The sequence below is a fragment of the Typopeltis vanoorti genome, chromosome 25 (genome assembly GCF_054136105.1).
Source record: "Typopeltis vanoorti isolate ZY-2024b chromosome 25, IOZ_Tvanoo_1.0, whole genome shotgun sequence".
Classification (NCBI taxonomy): domain Eukaryota; kingdom Metazoa; phylum Arthropoda; class Arachnida; order Uropygi; family Thelyphonidae; genus Typopeltis; species Typopeltis vanoorti.
Genome location: NC_143573.1, coordinates 21,845,745 through 21,869,585, shown reverse-complemented (window position 1 = coordinate 21,869,585; position 23,841 = coordinate 21,845,745). Strand labels below are relative to the sequence as shown.

Below are 23,841 nucleotides of genomic sequence, written 5' to 3'. Positions count from 1 at the left end.
GGTATCTCCATAATGCACAGCACATCTCCTTGCAGACATGTATAATGCTATGCATTAAGGGAAGGGCCACTATCCAGACCGGTTTTGACATTTATTGAAGTCTCGTCAGTTGAGCCAGAACTAGAGATGGTGATACTAAGGTGGAAGCAATGGAGAAGTCATATTTTCACCTATACGAGTTGCTAAAAGGTGTCTTACCTTATTATTAAATTACTCTGGTTACTAAATAGTTTAGGGAAGTAACAACATAGACCAGGATATTTCCCTAAACTATTTAGTAATAATGTATAACCAACGTCTAAGCCTTTCCACTAGAATTAAATTACTCTGGATTTAGAAAAAGATCTTGGAAGTTTTTTCCCACTTGGTTAGACTATAATAAATTTAGTTTAATCCTTTATCCAAGTGTAAGCAAACAAAGTTTGTGCCTGAAACATCTTCAGGACTGAGGCAACTCGTGGTAAAGGTAGACCAAGCTCTCATCACTCCTTCTTAGTATCTCACATAATGCATAGCACATCTCCTTGTGGGCATGTATAATGCAATGCATTAAGGGAAGGGCCACTACCCAGACCGGTTTCAACCTTTATTGAGGTCGTGTCAGTGGGAGCCAGACTCAGAGGTGGTGATACTAAGGTGGAAGCAATGGAGAAGTCATATTTTCCTATGAGTTGACCTTTATTGAGGTCTCGTCAGTAGGAGCCAGACCCAGAGATGGTGATACTAAGGTGGAAGCAATGGAGAAGTCATATCCACCTTAGTATCATTAACTCTGGGTCTGGCTCTTACTGACGAGACCTCAATAAAGGTCAAAACCGATCTGGGTAGTGACCCTTCCTTTAATGCAAAGCATTATACATGTCTCCAAGGAGATGTGCTTTGCATTATGGGAGATACTAAGACAAGGAGTGATGAGAGTTTGATCCACCTTTACCATGAGTTGCCTCAGTCCAGAAGATACTTCAGGTGCAAACTTTGTTTGTTTACACTTGGATAAAGGATTAAACTAAATTTATTATAGTCTAACCAAGTGGAAAAAACTTCCAACATCTTTCTCTAAATCCAGAGTAATTTAATAATAAGGTGATACACCTTTTGGCAAGTCATATAGGTAAATATGACTTCTCCATTGCTTCCACCTTAGTATCACCACCTCTAGTTCTGACTCCCACTGGCGAGATCTCAATAAAGGTCGAAACCGGTCTGGGTAGTGGCCTTTCCCTTAATGCATAGCATTATACATGTCTGCAAGGAGATGTGCTTTGCATTATGGGAGATAATAAGACAAGGAGTGATGAGAGCTTGGTCCACCTTTACCACAAGTTGCCTCAGTCCTGAAATACTTCAGGCGCAAACTTTGTTTGCTTACACTTGGATAAAGGAATAAACTAAATAAATTACAGTCTGAAAGGTGTTATTTACAGTGGGGATATTCACTCATTCCAATAGCCCATTCAGTTACTATAAAGAAAACATATAAAGACATGAAAATAGTGCTGGGAAACATTAATTATGATGCCTACAAGTGGAACATGTGCACTAATTTTAAAGTCATTGCCATTTTTCTTGGGTTACAAATAGGATACACCTGTTGCTTCCTATCTGAATGGGAAAGCAGGATGAGGGGTGATCATTATGTTGTTATACAGATGCCTTTGTGTACACATTTCACACCCGAAGAAAAGAATATTAAACATGCATCATTGGCAGGGAGAAAAATCTATTTGCCATTACTTCGCATCAAACTTAGATTGATGAAAAACTTTGGGAATGCAATGAAGCAGGATTTCAGTATTCAAAACAAACAAAAACTCCAAATAATAAGTGATGCAAAAGTAATGGCAGGCATTTTCATTAGGCCATAAATTAGATTGTTAATGGACAATCCCACATTTGAATAAGTTCTAAACCAAAAGGAAGATAATGCATGAACATATTTTAAGTGAGTTGCAGAAAACATTTTCGGTAACTACAAATCTTCATATTACAAATAAATCATTTCTTCTATTCTCAAAGTATATCATGACATGGAATTCAAGATGTCTCTAAAAATACACTTTCTGAACTCACATCTAGACTTTTTTCCCCCAGAAATCTCTAGTCTGTAAGATGGTGAGAAGTTTCATCAGTACATTATGAGGATGGAAGGAAGGTATAAGGGGAAAGTGGAGTTGTGCCTTGTTAGCTGATTACTGTTGGCGTCTGAAACAGGAAAAACCAAGTTCATCTTATAAACAGAAGGCATTAGGTTCTAGCTGATTTTCATTGTGCATGTATAATATTATTAATAATGTTTATGTCATAAAAATGTAGACTTGTTTCTCAAAAACTATATGTGATAGGAAAAATTAAAAACATATTTGAAATGAGCATGGGAAATTGAGTAAGAATAACAGATAGCTGGAAAGGAAACAAAGAAAAAGTTAAAGTTGTTAAAATCTGGGCCTAACATCTCAAATTTTTAATTTGAGATGTTAGGCAGCTGCTATAAAAGTACTAAAAAGATACGGTAATGAAACACTGCATCTGTGAGGCAGAGGTTGAAATGAGTGTGTAAGGGAAACATCATCTATAAACTAAATTGCACTCGTCTAGACAACATCAAAAATTTTTAGGGGGGGGGGTTAGGAGCATGGCACAAACACAATGTTACCAATTTAGCTTTTATTGAGCTAGATCTAGCTGGTTTTTTTTTTCTCTAGCTCCAAAAATTTTAATCTAGTACCTAGCTCTAAATCTAGCTCCTTCAGAACTTGTTTCAGCTCTTTTTAGTTGTTTTTATAACCCACTCTTAAAGAAATTGTTTTAAAAGTTTTCCAGATGTTTGCATTTGATAAAGCATTGTGTACATTTGGTGTGAGTATCATACAAACACGTGATGACATTAGTCAGTCAGTCATGTGGCCCAACATTCTGCTGTTTTGCCACCTTGAAGTTGATAGCACCATTACAAGTTAGTCTGTTGCACAGTATTCTGGTTGGTAGTTACGATAGCGACTGTGAAGTTTTCAGAGACTGATTGTAATTCATTGTTGTAGTAAAGAGTTGCATACCCTTCTTCAAAAATGAGGAAAGAGGCAAATAAAGCTTACAAGCAAAAATTTAGCAGGGAGTGGTTGCAAATGGGAATGTTTAGTAAATGACTGTGCGAAGTTCCTGGTGATGCTACAAAAGGCCACTAAGTTTTGCAGATGTGATATAGCTGCTAAATATTGTCAGCTTGTAAAGCATAGTGAAACTGAGAAATATCTTGCTGTAGTTCCATATAAGGCTGTTCCTATTACAAATATGCTTGTGAAAAAGTCTGATGAGAAAGTGAACTTTGAAGGCAGCCTAGCATTATTTCTTTGTCACTCATCATTGAACAGTTATGATCATCTAGTAGATCTTTGCAAAAATATCATCCCAGACAGTCAAATTAAGCCAAAGGTAATAATGCACTAAACCAGGTGTGTAAAGAATATTCTAAGTGAGCATTTTGAAGAAGATCTAACTGCAGATATTGGATATAGAAATTTCAGCTTGCTAATAGATGAATTGAATGATATCACAGTGAATAAGATTTTAAGAATTGCCATCATTTATTATAGTAAGAAATTCAACAAAATTATGTGTACATTTCTGAGCATGGTTGTTCTAGAAAATCTGATGATAGTGGTATTGTGGCTGCACTAAAAAAAAGCTCTTGACCGAGAAATTGGACATTAAAAATCTTATTGCAATTGGTACAGACGATGCCAGTATTATGGTTGGCATCAATAACAGCATTTATGAACAAGTGAATGCATATATAGAGAGCCTCATTGGCCGATTGTTTAGTGTATCCACTCTCCAGCCAAAAGGCTGCAAGTTCGAATCCTGCTGTAGGTATGGATGTTTGTGATTGTCTGTGAAAATACAGGTGGTGATGGGCAGTAGATGGCATTGGTGTAGCTGTAGTTCATTGTAATTGCTGGAGACAGAGAGTTGAAGAGCAGGTGTCCTACCTCGATAAGCCTTTGCACTCCCTGGAGGTGTCATGTTGTAATAATAATAATAATAATATTAAAATAATATTTCCTCCTTAATCTTAATTAAATGTGTATGCCATTCATTGCAACTAGCAATGTCTCACACTTGTGCAGAATCTCTCCCAAGAAAATTAGAATTTTTAGTTAGGGAAATGTATAAGTGGTTTTCACATTCTTGAAGACAAGCAGCATACAAAGAGCTGAATGAAACTATCAATGAAAATGATGTTCCTCTGAAAATTGTAAGCAACTGTGCAATGAGGCAGCTCTCCATTGAACCTGCAGCACAGAGAATTCTCAGTCAGTGTTTGGAATTAAAACCTCACTTCGAAGTCATGAGTGCAACAGAAATGTTACAAAGCTCAAATTTTGTGGGAGATGTACAAAGATGAAAGAAATTTGTTGTATCTTTTATTTTTGCATCCTGTTCTAGTTGAAGTTCAGAAAGTTAACAAAATTTTCAAATCTCACAGTGCGGATAAGACGAGATTATTATTATTATTCCGGGCAACTCCAAGAAGTCAACAGACTCATCGAGGGAGGCCCTAACATCATGTCAAGAACAACTATTTGACATTCATACAGTATCTATCATACCTTGCCTTGAACTCATTCACAGTCCTAGCACCCACAACAGACTCTGGTAGCTTATTCCACTCATTCACCACTCTCCAAGTAAAAAACGTAGTTCTAACACCCTTGCTAACCACACTCTTGCCTAGTTTTCATGGATGGCTCCTAGTCTTCCAACACCAGTCCTGTTCTGAAAAATATCCTCTGAATTAATCTTATAGAAACCCTTCAGTAATTTGAATGTCTCAATCATATCACCCCTTTACCGCCTATCGACCAATTTCTGTAACCCACAAATCTTCAACCTATTCTCATAAGGTTCATTCCACAGACCTGCTATCATCTTGGTCACTCGTCTCTGAATCCTCTCCACTTCCTCCCCATCACGAAGAAACCCAGGTACCCATAACTGGGCACAGTAGTCCAGATGGGGTCTTATCAAGGCTCGATACAGAGGAACAACAACTTATTTGTCTCTGCATGTTAAAGTACTTTTCAGAAGCCAAGTGATTTGATGAGCTGATTGAGCCACTTTTGCAATGTGCCCCCTAAACTTCAATTCCCTATCCAACAACACTCCCAAATCCCTGGCCTCATCAATCTCCTGGAGTATGGTTCCACCAATGTGATATACTACTGCTATTCTTTTCACCCCAAAGTGCATAACCTTACACTTTGCCACATTAAATTGACATCCATTTTTCCTAGCCCAGTCCTCCAAACTATCCAAATCATCCTGTAAAATTTTGACATCCCGTGCTCACAATTGCTCTACCCAACTTTGCATCATCAGCAAACAGGTGAACACTTCCTCTCAGATCCTTACCTATATCATTGATGAACAAATTAAAAAGCAGTGGTCCAAGAACAGAGCCCTGCGGCACACCACTAGTCACAAGCCGTCTTTTAGACTCCACTCCTGAATAAACCACTCTCTGGTATCTCTCCATCAACCATCCTCCTATCCATCTCACCAACCCTATATCCATCACCATCTGCTCCAGTTTACTGATTAGGGTTCCATGTGGTATCTTGTCAAAGGCCTTGGCAAGGTCCAGTAGAATCACTGTCAACCCATTACCCTTATCCAGTTCAGCCGTCACTGTGTTACAAAACGTGAGCAATTTACTGTGGCATGATCTACCCTTCACAAAACCATGTTGTCCCCCATACAATATCCCATTTTCATCTATCCAATCCTGTATTCTTTCCTTAACTAATTTCTCTAAGACCTTGACAATGATTCCTGATATGCTAATCGGTCGGTAATTTACAACAGCAGTCTTGGAACCACCTTTATGCAGTGGAACTATTTTCCCCTCTTTCCACCCCCTCGGGACTAACCCAGACCCTAGACTCAAATTAAACAAAATGGTCAAGGGTACTGACAATTCTTTAGCTGCTTCTCGTATGACACAAGCTAGTATACCATCCAATCTCACAGATGTATTGACATTGAGGTTATGGAATAGACTACTCACCTCCACTTCATTCACCACAATTCCCGTATAATCTACTGGTACATTCGTTTCTGCAATGTCACCACCTGGATGATATATTCTTGCAAAGTGCTCACTCAGTAACTCAACTATATCAACTGATTCAGTTACCTTCCTACCATTGGCATTCTTTAAAATCATTCTGCCATGTACATTTTTCCTTTTACTTGCTACATATCTAAAAAACTGTTTAGGATTCTCTTTAGTCTGCATGGCAAATGTTCTTTCGTAATCCTTTTTTGCTTTTCTTACCACACTCGTTACCCTTCTGGCCTGCGCTTTATACCGTTCGTGTGCCTGCTGGTCACCTTTCTCCTTAAATCCCCTCCATAGTTGTTTCTTTTTTTGCAGCTCAAGCTTAATGGTGTTATTCATCCATTTAACCCCTACTTGATTTATTATTCGGACTCTAGGTATACAGTCAGCCATTGCTTCATGCAAACACTTCTTAACTGCCTCCCATGCAATATCAACTTCTAGTCCTTGCAGTTGTACATGCCATGGCACCGAACCAATCAAACACCTAAGCTTATCATACTTTCCAGCCCGATAATTCCACATGTACCCTGTCTTAATTGTAAATTCCACACCTTTAGCCACCTCCCAAGTCAAGATCCTATGATCACTCTCACCAATTGGTGACAATGTGGTCATATTTGTTATAGCCAAATCCTCAGATGTAATTACTAGGTCAAGCAGTCTCTGACGCCTAGTATTTTTCATTACATGCTGTTGCAGATAGTTATCTCTTAATAACAGAATAAAATCCAATTCCTTCCTCCCGTGTGTTCTCTCCTCACTCCAATCAATGCGACCATAGTTGAAATCTCCCATAATAATTACCCTCCTTCCACTCATTTCTTCTATTTGCTTATGCATACTGTCACCACCATCTTTTCCATCACCTGGTCTATAGCAGCACCCAATTGTATATTTTGTTCTGCTAGCCTGAATCTCACACCAAATGGCCTCAAATGTGCTCTTTTCTGTATTCTGCAATTCAACTTCTATTCTCCTTGGCTGCAGCTCATCAGCTATCATCAACAATACTCCTCCCCCCATTTTATTCTCCCTATCATTCCTGAACACACTATACCCATCACATTCAATCCCACTAGCTATATCATCTACAGTCAGCCATCATTCACTAATACCAATAACCTATGGTCTGGAAGTGCCAACCATGGCCAAAAACTCTTCCTTCTTGTTCCTAATACTCCTAGCATTAGTGTACATGAATTTAAGATCCCCATTAGCCCCAACCCTACCTTGATGCCTTATATTAACTATCCCATTCTGATTTGTTGTCATTCGCTCAGGCATATTATACTCATTCATACATTCAACTGCCTCCCTAAGGACTGTATATCTACTCCCCCCCCCCTTAATAAATCTAGTTTCCCTGATTTTGTACATCCACCACATTCAGCAACACTTTTTCAAGTCTCCTTACACCGTATCCATTCAAATGCAAGCCATCCATCTTATATAGATCCTTTCGCCCATTGAACTCACTCCACACGTCCACAAATTCCACAACACTTGTCATACATAACCCACGCATAAAGTCATTTGCAATTATGGCCCTCCTTTTAAACATTTCACTGTCATACCATGGCAGAAGACTAATCATTCTAACTCTCTCATTCTTTTCTTCCCCCCCCCCCTTAATAAATCTAGTTTCCCTGAATTTGTACATCCATTACATTCAGCAACACTTTTTACAAGTCTCCTTACACCGTATCCATTCAAATGCAAGCCATCCATCTTATATAGATCCTTTCGCCCATTGAACTCACTCCACACGTCCACAAATTCCACACCACTCGTCATACATAACCCACGCATAAAGTCATTTGCAATTATGGCCCTCCTTTTGAACATTTCACTGTCATACCATGGCAGAAGCCTAATCATTCTAACTCTCTCACTCTTTTCTTTTGCTACCTCAAACATTTCATTCAGGTCCTCTATCATTTCCATTTTATCTCCTTTCAAATCATTCGTACCTGCCACAACAATCATTTCTTTCACCCTTTCCTTTTGCTCTCTAATAGACTCAGTTACATCCTTTATGGTTGCACCAGGCTGGTATGATTTTGTCAAATCCTCTACTAACACATCTCGTACTAACGAGTCTCCATACAGCACCCTATCCTTCATTTTGTTCATGTTCACACTCTTACGCTTATTTTTCCTATCATACTTTTTATTATTGGCTGGTTCATTCAGTCGACTTTTGCTCATACGCTCTAGCTGCTGTTTTGCCCTTTGTATCGCACCACTCAACAACGCGATCACAGTTCTCTGGTACAACCTCGCCATTTCTTGTCATATCACTATTTTCTTCATTCTGAAGTTTGACAAAAATATCACACTGACGACCTGAAATACACTTTAATTCCTCATTCTCCCTACATTTTTTACACACCTTTTTCTCCTTTTTCTTAAACTTTTTATTAGATGGTAAGAAATTCTCCTTTATTATCATCTAATCACACTCCGACCGCACTCCACAAAGCGTACATCTCGCAGATAGTACACTGAATCATCTCTTTTATATTACCGTTCTTGAATAAAGATGGCGAACCATCATTACTGGCCGCCATTTTCCTTCGTACGGGAGCCATACTTACTTCTAACGTATTTTATCAAATTATAAAATGAAACACCAAAAACACACAAACAGACGCGCTAAGATAGGCAAGGCAAACAAAACTACGTAATATTCAAGTAATTTTATCAACAATAACTTAAAATAACACTTATCTTATCAGGAGCTTTCAACACACACATACGACTACGAATCCCTCTAGCCAATTATCTGAAGACCATTCTCGTTTGATTTACTCTACTCTGCTGCTAATATGTTAGTGCTACCATCATCCAGAGTTGACCATCTAGAGTCAGAGATTGATGACTATTTGGATCCCAAACCAAACCTTGGTTACAGATTTCAAAGAAAAATTCCAGAGTTGATGATACAAAAGAAAATAACACAAAATGATGAGCAGAATCTTAGAAATAGAGCAAAACAGTTTCTTCTTGGTCTCTTCAAATAGTTTAAGCAAAGGTTGCCTGAAAACTTGAATATTTTAAGAATGTCTCTTCTTTTTCTTCTGTTGACAATACCCTAAAACATATAAACCTGTTACTCCCATTTTAGAAATAATGCTGAAAACAGAAAAAGATGTTGACACCGCTGAAGACCAGTACAATACTATCAAATTAAATAAATGGACAAATATAAAAAACACTAAGCTATTCTGAGCTGAAGTATGAGAATATAAAGATGCATCTAAATTAAATCTATTTAAAGAAATTGCTCAGTGTGCAATAAATTTATTAATACTGCCAAATTCTAATACAGAAATTGAAATAAATTCGGGAAATTATTTTAATTTCCCGAATTAGGAAATTAAAATAATTATTTATAACACGATTGTAGAGTCCATAATTTGTGTAAAATGTATGGCCTCAGGTGTAACAAGTACTGTAAAGACTATCATTTACCAGCTTCTACACGGAGTAATATTGGAAAGATGGCCACATATATAATAAAGCTGAAAATCTAAGTGAGGGTGCAGGCAAATAAAGCACAGAAGACCATCTGAAAGATGTCTTTAGCCACTTAAATGCAAGTACCATTTCATCTCGAGTAAAGTAAATAACTGAAAAGTATCTGCTCCCACTAAAATTTTAGCTTCAAATTTTTATTTTCAACTCCTTTTTTTTTATTATTTTTATTTTTATTTTAAAGATTCAGCTGTTTTTAGTAATTTTCCTTTGGCAACACTGCTCAAACATGCAAGCAATGTTCTAAGGATAAGTGAATTAGATTTAGTAACCAGATGGGTATAAAATAGCATCTTGATCAGCAGAGAATGCCTATTTTTTTATTTTTTATTTTTGAGGTAAATGTTGGTCCAAGCAGAGAGATCTGATGCTGTCTGGTGATTTGTATATTATTGAGGGTAAGGGTAGGCAAGCTGAGATCTCTGTTGTAAAAGAAAAGACAACCCTGCATTTTTGTGTCATTAAAGGTAACTAGATTGTCCTTGCCACAATGACGGAGGGTGTAAAGATCAATGTTTAAGTGACAGATTAAAGATGCTCTTGGGATATTTGAGCACTGAATGGTTTGTCAAAGAGTAGGATGAATGAATAGTACTATCATCCACAAAGCTGTGAATAAGATAAGTGGTAATTGAGAGAAGGTCTTTATGTACAGAGGAAAGAGGTTATGTGATAGATAAGAATTTGAGGGCCTCCTGAATTGGTTGCATGGCTCAAAGAGAGGAGAAGAACCATCCACCATGACAGGTAGTGAATGACCAACATTGTGTGGGACAACAGAATTCCCTGTGATGAGTCTTGATTTCATGACTTTGCCAGACAAAGTCATATTCAGAATAAATTTCCTATGATGAGTTCAGTGGCTTTTCAGAGGCTGTATACTGCTGACATTTTTCTGTTTTTGGTCAAGTTTTTTGAACTGCTCATGCATTTAGTACAATTAACTTTTTTTTTTTTTTTTACATATTTAATACTAGTGGTAAGACTTATACGTTGGTTAGACATAACTGGTAATTAATTTACGGAATTAACAACGCATATAAAGTAAATTAATTAAAGATAACTTTAATGAATCACTTCTATATTTCGACAATGTCACATTGTCATCTTCAGGAACATAAAGATATGGTATGTGCACTACAGGAACTAACAAAGCAAATGAGGAAGAAATTAAGACACTAATTTTGTTCCTAAAGTCCTAATGGTGCCCTCTTGTGGGCTAATTTGGTAGTCTTGGCCGTTGGGCTGAAGTTCTCATAATGAAAGTCTCCCAAATTTGGGGCAGTTTCATGCACCCAAATTTGTTGAGGTTAGGAACGTTTTTTAGAGCTGCTGAAGATTCTTTGAATAATCTTTCGTATTTAAACTTGCTGCGATTGGTAAATCCATCGCAGCAAGTTTAAATACGAAAGATTATTCAAAGAATCTTCAGCAGCTCTAAAAAACGTTCCTAACCTCAACAAATTTGGGTGCATGAAACTGCCCCAAATTTGGGAGACTTTCATTATGAGAACTTCAGCCCAACGGCCAAGACTACCAAATTAGCCCGCAAGAGGGCACCATTAGGACTTTAGGAACAAAATTAGTGTCTTAATTTCTTCCTCATTTGCTTTGTTAGTTCCTGTAGTGCACATACCATATCTTTATGTTCCTGAAGATGACAATGTGACATTGTCGAAATATAGAAGTGATTCATTAAAGTTATCTTTAATTAATTTACTTTATATGCGTTGTTAATTCCGTAAATTAATTACCAGTTATATTTAATACTGTCATAATCAGTAATGTTAAGCTATAATGAAAGTATAAAAGTGCATAGCAAACTTACCATTCTCCAGTGTAAGCCTTTCCCTTATAGCTGTTTAAAATAAAATTATAATTAAGTGTAGGTTAACAAATTTTTGTAATGAAATAGATATTAAAAAAAAAATTATAGGTCTCTCCTATTATCCCTCTCTCTCTCTCTCACACACACACAGGGAAGGGGAGATAATAGATAATTATTTTTTTCACTCATTTTTTTCAAGTATATTCTAAGAAAAGTACAATTACAATGTGATTTTTTTTTCGTGTGTGTGAAGGGGGGGTTAAGGAATTTTGTTCCCATAATGTGAATTTTTATTTAGTAGAGCAAGTAGATACTTCTGAAAAATCACATCATGCACAGTATTCATATGATTATCTTACTTATTATTAATAAAATAACAATTTGACGTTTCGACCCCTGTATTGAGGTCATCATCAGAAGGATAAATGTGTGTATAGGGAACCAAGCAACATACTCTTGCATCTGTACTGGTAAATTAAATCTATGCTGATGCTGTTAATTAATCTTTTTTCTTAGCTTGACCTCTAGCGATAATTAAAAAAAATAAAATCATTCACAACTCTCACAAAAAAAACCTGCCTCTCACTCCCCTACTCACACTCTCTTTATACAGTTTCCAGGGATGACCTCTGGTTCTCCCCTGATCTCCCACTATTCTCTGTAGACCCTCTCCAGCATTGATCCTATAACAACCCATTACCAACTTGTAGGTCTCTATCATATCTCCCCTCTTCCGCCTGTCTGCCAGACTCTGCAAGTTGCATCTTCTGAATCTTTCCTCATACTTGACATTCCAGAGGTTAGAAACTACCTTAGTCAGTCGCCTCTGGAACCTTTCCTACATCTCTTCATAATTCTGAAAACCAGGTGACTAATTCCGGGCACAATAGTCTATGTGTGGCCTAATCAAAGCCTTATACAACGGAACAAGAATCTCCCTACTTCTACACGTCAGTGTCCTCTGCATCATTCCCAGAAGCCTTTGTGTTGTCTTCACAATTTTGGCGATGTGTCCCCTAAATTTTAGATTCTTATCCACTATCACCCCCAGATCTCTTATTTCCTCTGCCTCCAACAATATATTCTCACCAAGCATAAATTCTGCATCCCATCTTTGTTTTCCAAATTTTAAAACCTTACATTTTGCAACGTTGAACTCACATCCCCATTTCCGTGCCCAATCACTCAATCTATTCAAGTCTTCCTGTATGGCCACAACATCTTCACTACTCTTTATAGTTCGTCCCAACTTTGCATCATCTGCAAACAACTGAATATCTCCATCAAATCTTCACCTATATCATTAATATACAAGTTAAACAGCAATGGACCTAAAACAGACCCCTGAGGCACTCCACTAGTGACTTTCCTTTTCCTGGATATCGCTTCCCCAAACTTGTTGATACCTATCAGATAGCCAGTCTCCAATCCAATGCACCAATCTAATATCCAACCCAATCTGCTCTAGTTTGAATGTCAACCTATTAAGGTAATCTATCAAAAGCCTTTGCGAAATCCTACTACAATAAACTCTGCTAAAGTCTTCATGTAGTAAGATTCTTCAGGATTTGTACAGTTCAGATTGTTATACTATGATTTTCTTCAGGCCTTGTACAGTTCAAGTTGCTATGGAATGTTAAGGGGAAAAAAAAAAACACTTCACCAAGTCTTCTTGTATTGGGATTTTTCTTTGGCTTGTTCTGGTTGCTATAAAGGTTGCAGATAGGTCCTCCACATTCTTGGAACTAGGGCATCATTTTTGTTCAGATTTGGGTTATGTTTGAGCATTTCACATGCTTCTTTGAATTTCCTCTCGAACCAGGTTTTGGTGCCATGTAGGGATGTGGTATTTTCCCAATCAATTCTGTGATATATTTGGAGATGCATGGTCAGAAAGGCTGGTTTTTCCAAAATGGAGATATTTAATGTGTCGTTTGTGTTCGTCCTTCCTAATTGGGATGGTTCGCCCTGTTTCCCCTAAGTATGGTAGGTTACATGTGGAAGAGGATCTTTGGAAGAACTGAGTAGGTGTCTTAATTTTGTTTGGTGTTTGTAAAGGTGGTTTTCAGGTTGTATTTGTATAGTGTTCTGTCTATTTTTTTGGAAATGCCTCTAACATAAGGTATGGCAATAGAATTCTTGAAATTTTTTTTGTTTTTGCTAGTATCTCTGCAGAGGATCTTGTGAATAGTTTTTTTACTTATCCATTTTTCATAAATGTATGGCTGATGAGCTTGTATTCCTGGTTTAGAGCTTGTTCATTTGAACAGATAGTTTGACCTCTGTGTTTAAGGATGCGTATGACACCTAGTTTTTGTGTTGGGTGGTGATAAGAATTTTTGTGTATGTACTGGCCTGTGTGTGTAGGTTTGCGGTAGAGTGAGAAGGAGGGACAGCCTGAGGGAAGACGTGTGATGAGTGTGTCTAGGAACGGAAGAGAGTTGTTTTTTTCTATTTCAATGGTGAATTGGATATGCTTGTATTGTTTGTTCAGGTGGCTAAGGAATGTATTTAGTGCTTCGTGGCTGTGGGGCCAAATGGCAAAAATATCGTCAACGTATATGAGCCAAATTTTGGGCTTTAGGCATGCTGACTCTAGAGCTCGTTGCTCAAAGTCTTACATATAAAAGCTAGCAATTGGGAGGGAGAAAGTGGTGAGCCCATGGCTGTATCCTCTTTTTGAAGGTAAAAATTGTTTTGCCACACGAAACATCCAGAGCGGAGTACGTGGGCAAAGAGAGCCCTGATGTCATGTGGAAATATGTTCTGTAGGAGTAAGATAGTATCATTGATTGGGACATTGGCCACATTTTTTTTTTCCTTAACATTCCATAGCAACTTGAACAAGGCCTGAAGAAAATCATAGTATAACAATCTGAACTGTACAAATCCAGAAGAATCTTAGTACATGAGGACTTTAGCAGAGTTTATTGTAGTTTTTTATTTATTTAATTTATTTTTATTATTTTTTTTCAACTTTTATTTTTTTAAATTTTATTATTATATTTTTAATTATCACTAGAGGTCAGGCTAAGAAAAAGATTAATTAACAGCATAGAGTTAATTTACCAGTACAGAGTGCAAGAGCATGTAGCTTGGTTTCTTATACACATGTATCTTTCGGATGATGACCTCAATACAGGGGTCGAAACATCAAATTATTTTATTAATAATAAGTAAAATAATCATTTCAACACATGTGTTTTGTGTCCCTAAATTCGAAAATATGAATGCTGATCACTGTGTAACTTTAAAAGAAGGTGCACAGTAATTGTAGAGGGCACTAGCATCATCCTTAGTAGCGGCTGCAGTACAGATTTTCTTCAGATAAGTCCTTTTAGCAAATATTGATGATATTGTTAAATATAATTGGTTGTATTTTCTTTATTTTGTGACTGTGTTATTTAGTCATGACTATCATTAGACAATATTATTTCAAAAGTGTTCTATATCGTGACACCAATGGATACAAAAAATTTGGTGACCAACACATCGAAGTTGAATGATATTAATACGTGGGATTTAGTGTGATGTTGAGTGTGTTTTGCACATTCATTACTGTGCATGAATGGTTTGTGATATAAGAGTGAGAATTTATTATTATTATTACCCAAGACCCCATCGAGTCAAAGACTCATCTAGGAGGTCCCTTTATCATACACAACTCATTAAATCATGCTTTAAACACACTGAAATTCTCTGCAGACACCACACTCTCAGGCAAGGCATCCAATCATTCACAACTCAGTATGAAAAAAAACCTGCTTCTCACTCCCCTACTCACACCCTCTTTATACAGTTTCCAGGGAGGACCTCTGGTTCTCCCTTGATCTCCCAATATTTTCTGTAGAAGCTTTCCAGCACTGATCCTATAACAACCCTTTAATAACTTGTAGGCCTCTATCATATCTTTCCCTCTTCCTCCTCTCCATCAGACTCTGCAAGTTGCATCTTCTCAATCTTTCTTCACACTTGACATTTCACAGGTTAGAAACTATCATAGTCAGTTGGCTCTGGACCCTTTCCAACATATCTTCATCCTTCTGAAAATTAGGTGACCACGTCTGGGCTAAACAGTCCATGTGTGGCCTAATAAAAGCTTTATACAATGGAACAAGAATCTCCCTACTTCTACAAGTCAGTGTCCTCCACATGATTCCCAGAAGCCTTTGTGTTGTATTCACAATTTTGGCTGTATGTCCTCTAAATTTCAGATCTTTATACACTATCATCCCCAGATCATTTTATTTCCTCCACCTCTGATAATATATCCTCAAAAAGCATAAATTCCTCATCCCATTTTTGTTTTCCAAATTTTAAAATCTCACATTTTGCAACACTGAACTCGCATCCCCCATTCCTGTGCCCAATCACTCAATTTATTCAAGTCTTCTTGTAAGACCACAACATCTTCTCTATTCTTCATGGTTCATCCTGACTTTGCATCATCTGCAAACAACTGAATATCTCCATCCAAATCTTCACCTATATCATTAATATACAAGTTAAACAGCAATGGACCTAAAACAGACCCCTTAGGCACTCCACCAGTGACTTTGCTTTTCCTGGATATCGCTCACGCATACACAACTTGCTAATACCTATCACACAGCCAGCGTCCGAACCAATGCGCCAATCTAATATGCAACCCCATCCACTCTAGTTTAACTATCAACTTATCATGCAGTAATCTATCAAAAGACTTTGAGAAATCTAAGTATATTACTGTGTATCCTTATCCTCTTTCCATGGAAGCAGTCACCTTATGTAATAAGTAAATAGATTACTAAAACATGACATTCCTTTAGTAACTCCATGCTGTCCATCAAAGATAATACCATTGTTGTCAACCCAATTCTGGATCCTAGTTATCACAAGCTTCTCCAACAACTTAACTACAACACCTGGCATACAGATAGGCCTATAGTTTGATGCTCATGTTCTATCACCTCGCTTCGCAACCATATGCGTAGGGAAGGAGTGTCCTAAGTTCGATTCCTGTTGATGATGTGAGGAGCTTAAGGATCTTCCTCAGCCATAGCCAAGTTAGCTAATCTTGTGCATGGACAGCAGGGCTTTTTCCACCAGTTTATCTGGGGTTTGTCATCCCAGAAGCAGGCACACCGGTCACTTGAACACACACCGGATTACAGTCTGGAATACTGACCCAGCCACAGGCCTGATTTGTCAGCCATGCCGGTTCCGGAGCCAGGATAAAATCTGGGGTGACTCGGATGGTGCCGTACCTCCCTGTAAAAGGAGACTCATGGTCATTGCACCATCACACAGAATTTATTTACTCTCACCAATTGGTGGGTGATTTGACACTTCATTTATAATTACATCCTCTGATGAGATGACCAAATCCAAGACCCTCAATTGTAGTGCACCATCTGTTACATACTGTCTGAGGTAGTTATCCCTCAAAAACTCAAATTCTTTACTTCCAGTTACTATCTCATCATTCCAGTCTATATTGCCATAATAAAAATTGCCCATAATAATCACTCTTTTCTTATTTGCTTGGCTAATTTGATCATAAAGTCACTACCATCCACATTTCCTGGTCTACAATAACATCCAACGTATTTGATTCCATTCACTTCTATCTCACACCATACTGCCTCAAAACCACTGGCACTATTTCCCTCTTGCATTTCTACTTTGTGTGGACATAATTCTTTCTCTATCATCAAAAGCACTTCCCCTCCCTCTTTAACCCTTCTATCCTCACGAAATACATCATACCTTTCCATCTCTATTCCTGTTAGGATGTCATCCTCATCTAACCATGTCTCACTTATTCTAACAATTTTTGGGTGAATAGACTCAATTAGGTGCAACCATTTCATCTGCCTTGTTTCTTACACTTCTAGCATTTGTATATAAACACAACAGCTCATTCCTGGATCTACAGCTAGTTCCACTGATACCACTCATTCGATGTGATCTCTCCATGCTCGACTGGGGCCATTTCCCTTTCTGCTTATTTATTTTATAACCCTGTTCAAGTCCAACTGTTTCCTCTTGATCCCAGGTCATCCCATTTCTTTCCTGTCTACACATGCTCTCACCTCCTCTCGGAGCATCCACCTTTCTCACGCTGTGTACCCCTGTTCACCCTGAGCCTCCCTGTTTCCCTGCTCCTCTTGCACACCCATTCTCTCATTTTCTATACTCATACCACTCACTTCCTAATTCATAACCACCTCTTCAATCTCTCCTGCTCTTCCACATCACTTCCCGCTTGATCTGATTATTCATTCTCTCTCACTCTACTCAAATGCAGTCCATCGCTCTCATACAGTTCACTTCCTTTCAAACTCATTCCACACATTAACAAACTGTACTCCTCACACATCTCAGCCAGCATATCATTCATAATCCTTGCTCTCTGCCTCATTTCACCACAGTCATACCTAGGCAACATGCTTACTACCCTTCCTGTCATACTATTCTCTTTTATCCATCTAAGCAGCCTTCTGATATCCATTCTGACATGCTCTTTGTTAAAACCATCAACTCCTTTGCTCGCTTCCTCCTCATATCCAATGACTCAATCACTCTACTCATTTTACTGCCTGGAAAACATACCTCGTACATCATCTTATCCAGCACACCTTTAATAATGGAGTTGCCATATAATGCCACTCACTCGTCTTTCGTTAACTCTTTCATACCTAATTGATTTGTTTTAATCATTTTCACCCGAATTTTCTTAATTTCACTCCGCATCCATTTCATCTCTTGCCTTATCCAACCCAATTCAACTTTCGAATCTCGCATCTCATTCTCTTTATCATTCAATCTTTCTAATTTTCGAACTCTCAACTCCCGTTTGACACTTTTACTCTCATTCATCCTTTTGAGTTTCTGTACTTTCGTTCCATGTGTCCAACTTTCGCTTTCATTCATTCTTTCCTTCCCACTTTCGAACCTTGTGTTGCACTATTTCTGGATTCCTTCGTTCTTTTGATTTTTCCAACTTCCGATCCTTTCGTCATGCTATTTTCAGTTTCTTTCGTTCTCTCAATTTTGTTTCCTTCTGCCACATTCCCCTCGCTTTTGTTCTTTTTACCATCCATTACAGTTTTCAAATCAGTCATTTTCTTTTTCAATGATTTTTAACAATTGTTCACCTTTCTTTCACACCATGCTTCTCTTTTGAATGAGCACCTATTTCTCCCATGACCTTCTTGCTACTAACACTTTCTGTCATCAAGTTCATATTAGCACTCATCAAATCCTCATTTAGCTCACACTTCACACATACCGTCCTTCCATCAAGAGGGTATGTGCGAAGTAATGTCCACAAACCATCTATGTAATCAAAAGAATACATGTAGCACACCTCACACTTCATGAAACGACTGAAGTCTAATTTAAAGTCATGCAGTGACAAAGCCACTGCCAACTTTTCTCTGCCGGTTATTACTCTAAGGACCAAAAACAACAAATTTGTAATTAAGTTTAAGCAAAATATCCCACACACTAATAATACTAGTAGTGCAGAACTTTTATAGCATCTCTTACTCATATACAATTAATTATTTCAAGAATAACTTATCTGAATCAGGTGCTCTTCTTACACACCGCTGCTACAGGGAGAATGTTCGTTGAAAATGTTTGGTTAGCAAATGCAAGAAATGCAAGTCATGTCAGGAGCAGAAGAATGAAATTATTGATATTAAGGATATAAATCAGAATTCTGGAAGTGTTGTGGAGAGTGTAGCAGAAGCAGTGAATGACAGTGCACGACACATGAATGAGAGTTTGAAGGAAGTGGCTGAAAGTTATAATGTGGATGATGAAATGCCAATGCAGAAAGAAATTGTACAATTATGCAGACTCCTTCTTAACAAAACATGAGATCAAGTGATTGGAGAAATAACTGGCATGTGGTAGAGCAGAAGAGAATGCAACAAAGAGTGAATGGAAAAGCATAAAAGTCTGAAATTCCATGATAAGAGGTATATTTAATGAGAAGGTGAAGTAAGCAGGTTTCCCAGGTGCAAAGATAAAGGATGATAGTGAAGCTCTAAGTTTGTAGAAGAAAGAAGTGAGCGAGTTACTTGTTTATGTGAAATTACAAAGCTGACAATTATGACAAAACTAGGAGGCAACTTGGAGTAGTGCTAAGGCAGAAGAAAATATATGCAATGAATGTCACAAGTAAATGGAAAGCAGTTGAGGATTGTCTGAGCAAGGTAGTATATGACTGCATACTGTCAGGAAGATAAACCAAGTAGAAATTTAATATAAAGCAGGAGCTGCAATAAAAGAAAGCATCGTGGAAGGAATATAAACAAAAAAAGGTAAACAGCATGCTCATGAGCAATATAATTTATGTAGAACTACAAGGGGGTGATTATAAAGAGCTCAGGAGACAGCTTGCGGGTGTAGCGTGGAATGAGGAGTTAGCTGGAAAAGAGATCAATGCAGCTTGGGGGATTTTCAAAAACTATCTAGTAGATGCAATGTCTAAATGTATTCCAAGGGAGAGAAGGTTAAATAAGGTGGGTGTGAAATGGATGAATAAAGAGATTAAGCATGTGATACAGAGAAAAAGGGCATTGTGGAGGCAGCATAAGAGAAGTGGAAATAACCAATTCCATGAAGTCTACAAAGACCAAGCAAGGAGGGTGACTTGAATGGTGAGGGTAGCTAAAGAGCGGTATGAACAGCAGTTGGCTAATGATGCCAAAAATAATCCTAAGGAGTTCTTTCGATATGTAGCTAGCAAAAGAAAGAATAATTATGGAAGGACGACATTGATTGGAGAAAATGGTATAAAGACAGCTGATGCAGAATGTGTGGTGGAGATACTTAATGAGCAGTTCATAAAGATCTTTCAATCTTGTGAATGTGACTTCATGGAGGGATTGAGAGCAGTTGATGATGGGGAGGAGAGACTGACTGTAGGTGAGCAAGAGGTGTATGGGGAGTTGAGTAAACTAGATGTAAATAAGGCTGTGGGACTTGATAATATATCACCACGTATTCTGAAAAAATGTGCCAGTGAGTTGACATCTGCCTTAACATATTTTTTTAATATGAGTCTTGTACTCAGTCAAGTTACTAAGGAGTGGAAGGAGGGCAAGATTGTGCCACTTCATAAAGGAGGTGATCAAACTCAAGCATCAAACTGTAGGCCTATCTGTGTGTCAGGTGTTGTGGTTAAGTTGTTGGAGAAGCTTGTGAGTACTAGGATACAGAGATGGGTTGATAACAATGGTATTATCTTTGATGGACAGCATGGATTTGCTAAAGGGAGGTCATGTTTTAGTAATCTACTTACTTATTACAATAAAGTGACTGCTTCCTTGGACAGAGGAAAAGGATACACAGTAATATACTTGGATTTTGCAAATGCTTTTGATAGAGTACCTCATGATAGGTTGACAGTCAAACTAGAGCAGATAGGGTTGGATGTTAGATTGGTGCATTGGATTGGAGACTGGCTATCTGATAGGTATCAACAAGTTGTGTATGCGTGAGCGATATCCAGGAAAAGCAAAGTCACTGGTGGAGTGCCTAAGGGGTCTGTTTTAGGTCCATTGCTGTTTAACTTGTATATTAATGATATAGGTGAAGATTTGGATGGAGATATTCAGTTGTTTGCAGATGATGCAAAGTTGGGATGAACCATGAAGTGTAGTGAAGATGTTGTGGCCTTACAAGAAGACTTAAATAAATTGAGTGATTGGGCACTGAAATGGGGATATGAGTTCAATGTTGCAAAATGTAAGGTTTTAAAATTTGGAAAACAAAGAAACACAAAGGCTTCTGGGAATGATGCAGAGAACACTGACATGTAGAAGTAGGGAGGTTCTTGTTCCGTTGTATAAGGCTTTGATTAGGCCACACATGGACTATTGTGCCCAGATTTGGTCACCGGGTTTTCAGAAGGATGAAGAGATGTTGGAAAGGGTCCTTAGTCAGTCTCCTTTGGACCTCTGGAATATCGAGTATGAGGAAAGATTGAGAAGATGTAATTTGCAGAGTCTGGTGGACAGGAGGAAGAGATATGATAGAAACCTACAAGTTGGTAAGGGGTTGTTATAGGATCAATGCTGGAGAAGTTTTACAGAGAATAGTGGGAGATCAGGGGAGAACCAGAGGTCATCCCTGGAAACTGTATAAAGAGGGTGTGAGTAGGGGAGTGAGAGGCAGGTTTTTTCATGCACAGTTGTGAATGATTGGAATGCCTTGCCTGAGAATGTGGTGTCTGCAAAGAGTTTGAATGTGTTTAAAACATGGTATGATGAGCTGTGTGTGTGTGTTATAAAAGGACCTCCCAGATGAGTCTTTGACTCCATGAGGTCTTGGGGTGGTAATAATAATAATAATAATAATAATAAAGCACAAGGCAGAAAGCTAATTAGTATAGCAAGGAAGGCTACATCAGATTTTGAGACAAAATTAGCTAAGTTGGCTAAAGTAAATCCAAAAGAGTTTTTTTGCTACATAGTAAGACAAAGAATGATTATGAAAAGATTACTATACTCAGCACTAATGGTAGGAAATGATAGAAGCAAAAGAAATAATTCACTTACTAAGTGATCACTTTGCAAGTGCACATCAATAATCCAGGTAGTGGCTTTGCAGTTAAAATTGTGACAGAGACGGATGTTAGAATTGAGGTAGATGAACTGGAGCTACTCAGTATAATGACTGGCAGTACCTCTGCCAAAGTTGTTTAATCTAAGTCTCAGCTCTGGCAAGGTAACAAGTAAGTAGAAGGAGGATATGATAGTTCCATTACATAAAGGTGGCTCCAAGACTTATAAGGGATCCAATATACTATAAGGGATAGCATGACTTTGTAAAAGGTAGGTCCTGCTTTAGTAATTTATTCACATTTTATAAGATGACAGTGGAATTAGGTAAAGGAAATGGCTATGCCCTAATACCCTAATATGCTGGACTTTGCGAAGGCATATAACTGAATACTGCATGGAAAACTATTACATAAGATTGAGAGAATGTAAATTGCAAAGCCTCACGAATGGATGAGGGATATGATTGAGAACATGTAAGCTAGTCAGGGGTTGTTATCAGGTTGATATGGGAGAGAGGGATAGAACAAGAGGCCATACCTGGAAACTGTGCGAGCAGAGGAGTGAAGAGTCGGTTCTTTACATGGAAAGTAGTTGTTGAGTGGAAAGCATTGCCTGAGTGTGTTGTGAATATAGACACACACTGAATCTTGTTGGATGAGCTTTTTGCGTGATAGTGTGTACCTTCTATGAGTCATTGACTCCATGGAGATCAGATGTAAATAATAATAATAATAAGTTGGAGAAAATGAGAATGGATATGAGGCTGGTGACATGGATAGAGGGTGGCTAACAGACAGATATCAGAGGGTGTGCAATGGAATCAAGGCGAATGAGGGTGACTAGCGGAGTACCTCAATGCTCTATACTGGGACCACTGCTGTTTAATTTGTATATTAGGGGTGGCGCTAGTGTCCTTGGTAAATGTGGCGGTCGAGTTTAGCTAGTCTAGAAAACGTGTTTTTAAAGTTAAATATAGTGTGGCTTTTTGTCACAAATTGTGCTAAAATTGTGCATTGGTTAGAAACAAGTGTCCTTCAGTGGTATTATTGTTTAGAACTGTGGTGTATATATTGTGTTTTCACTGCCGTTTGTATCACTATATCAACGTGTAAAGATGGCGTCCAACAAGAAATGTACGTCAGCGGCGCGCAGGACTTCTACTACTACACGAAAGGCTGGCTCAGCGTTAGATTTTTCGCAATGGATGCGTTGCGGAAACTGCTACATGTATGCACCGAAAAATGTGAAGGATCTGTGGTCGGTCTGGCAAAATGAAAAGAAAGAAAATGTCGACGTATGTGAGAAGTGTCGGGATAGGCTGGAGCGTTTAGGAATGGAAGCTGACATCGGGGCCGTAGCGGAAGAACTTCGGCGGGAGTTTATGAAAATGAAAAATGACCTTCATCTTCTTCATGAGGAAGTGGAAGTGATCGGTAAGGAGATACTGGAAGTTAAAGCTGAGTTTAATGTGTTAAACAGAGAAATTAGGACTATAGAGATTACTTTAGCTGAAGTAACTAGAACAGGATTACATATGGGTGAGTCTTTGGTGAATGATTCAGTAATAAATAGTATGGGAGTGATTAAGAGTCAACAAAATAAAACCACAAGTAGCCAAGAAGAAATGAGATGTAGTGAGAGTGGGGGGGTAAGTAATAGAGAGTTGAGTAATGAAGCTGGGAGAGTCATGCTGAATAGTGTAGAGAATGAGTCCATGAGTGTGAACTTGAATGAAGTTAATAGTGGTAAAATATATGGTGATTCTATGATTAAGGGTATGGAGAGTGGTATGC

The 23,841-nt window shown here is 38.1% G+C and overlaps 1 protein-coding gene across 1 annotated transcript in view; it reads right to left on the bottom strand.

The window, feature by feature from the left end:
• LOC150092596 (phospholipid-transporting ATPase ABCA1-like) overlaps positions 1-23,841 on the bottom strand; it is a 982,930-nt gene that overhangs the window by 375,360 nt on the left and 583,729 nt on the right. Inside the window, exon 29 of the mRNA XM_090414749.1 lies at positions 11,487-11,516. Within this exon, the coding sequence (XP_090270875.1) occupies positions 11,487-11,516 (30 nt within the window). The remainder of the gene's footprint in view (positions 1-11,486; positions 11,517-23,841) is intronic.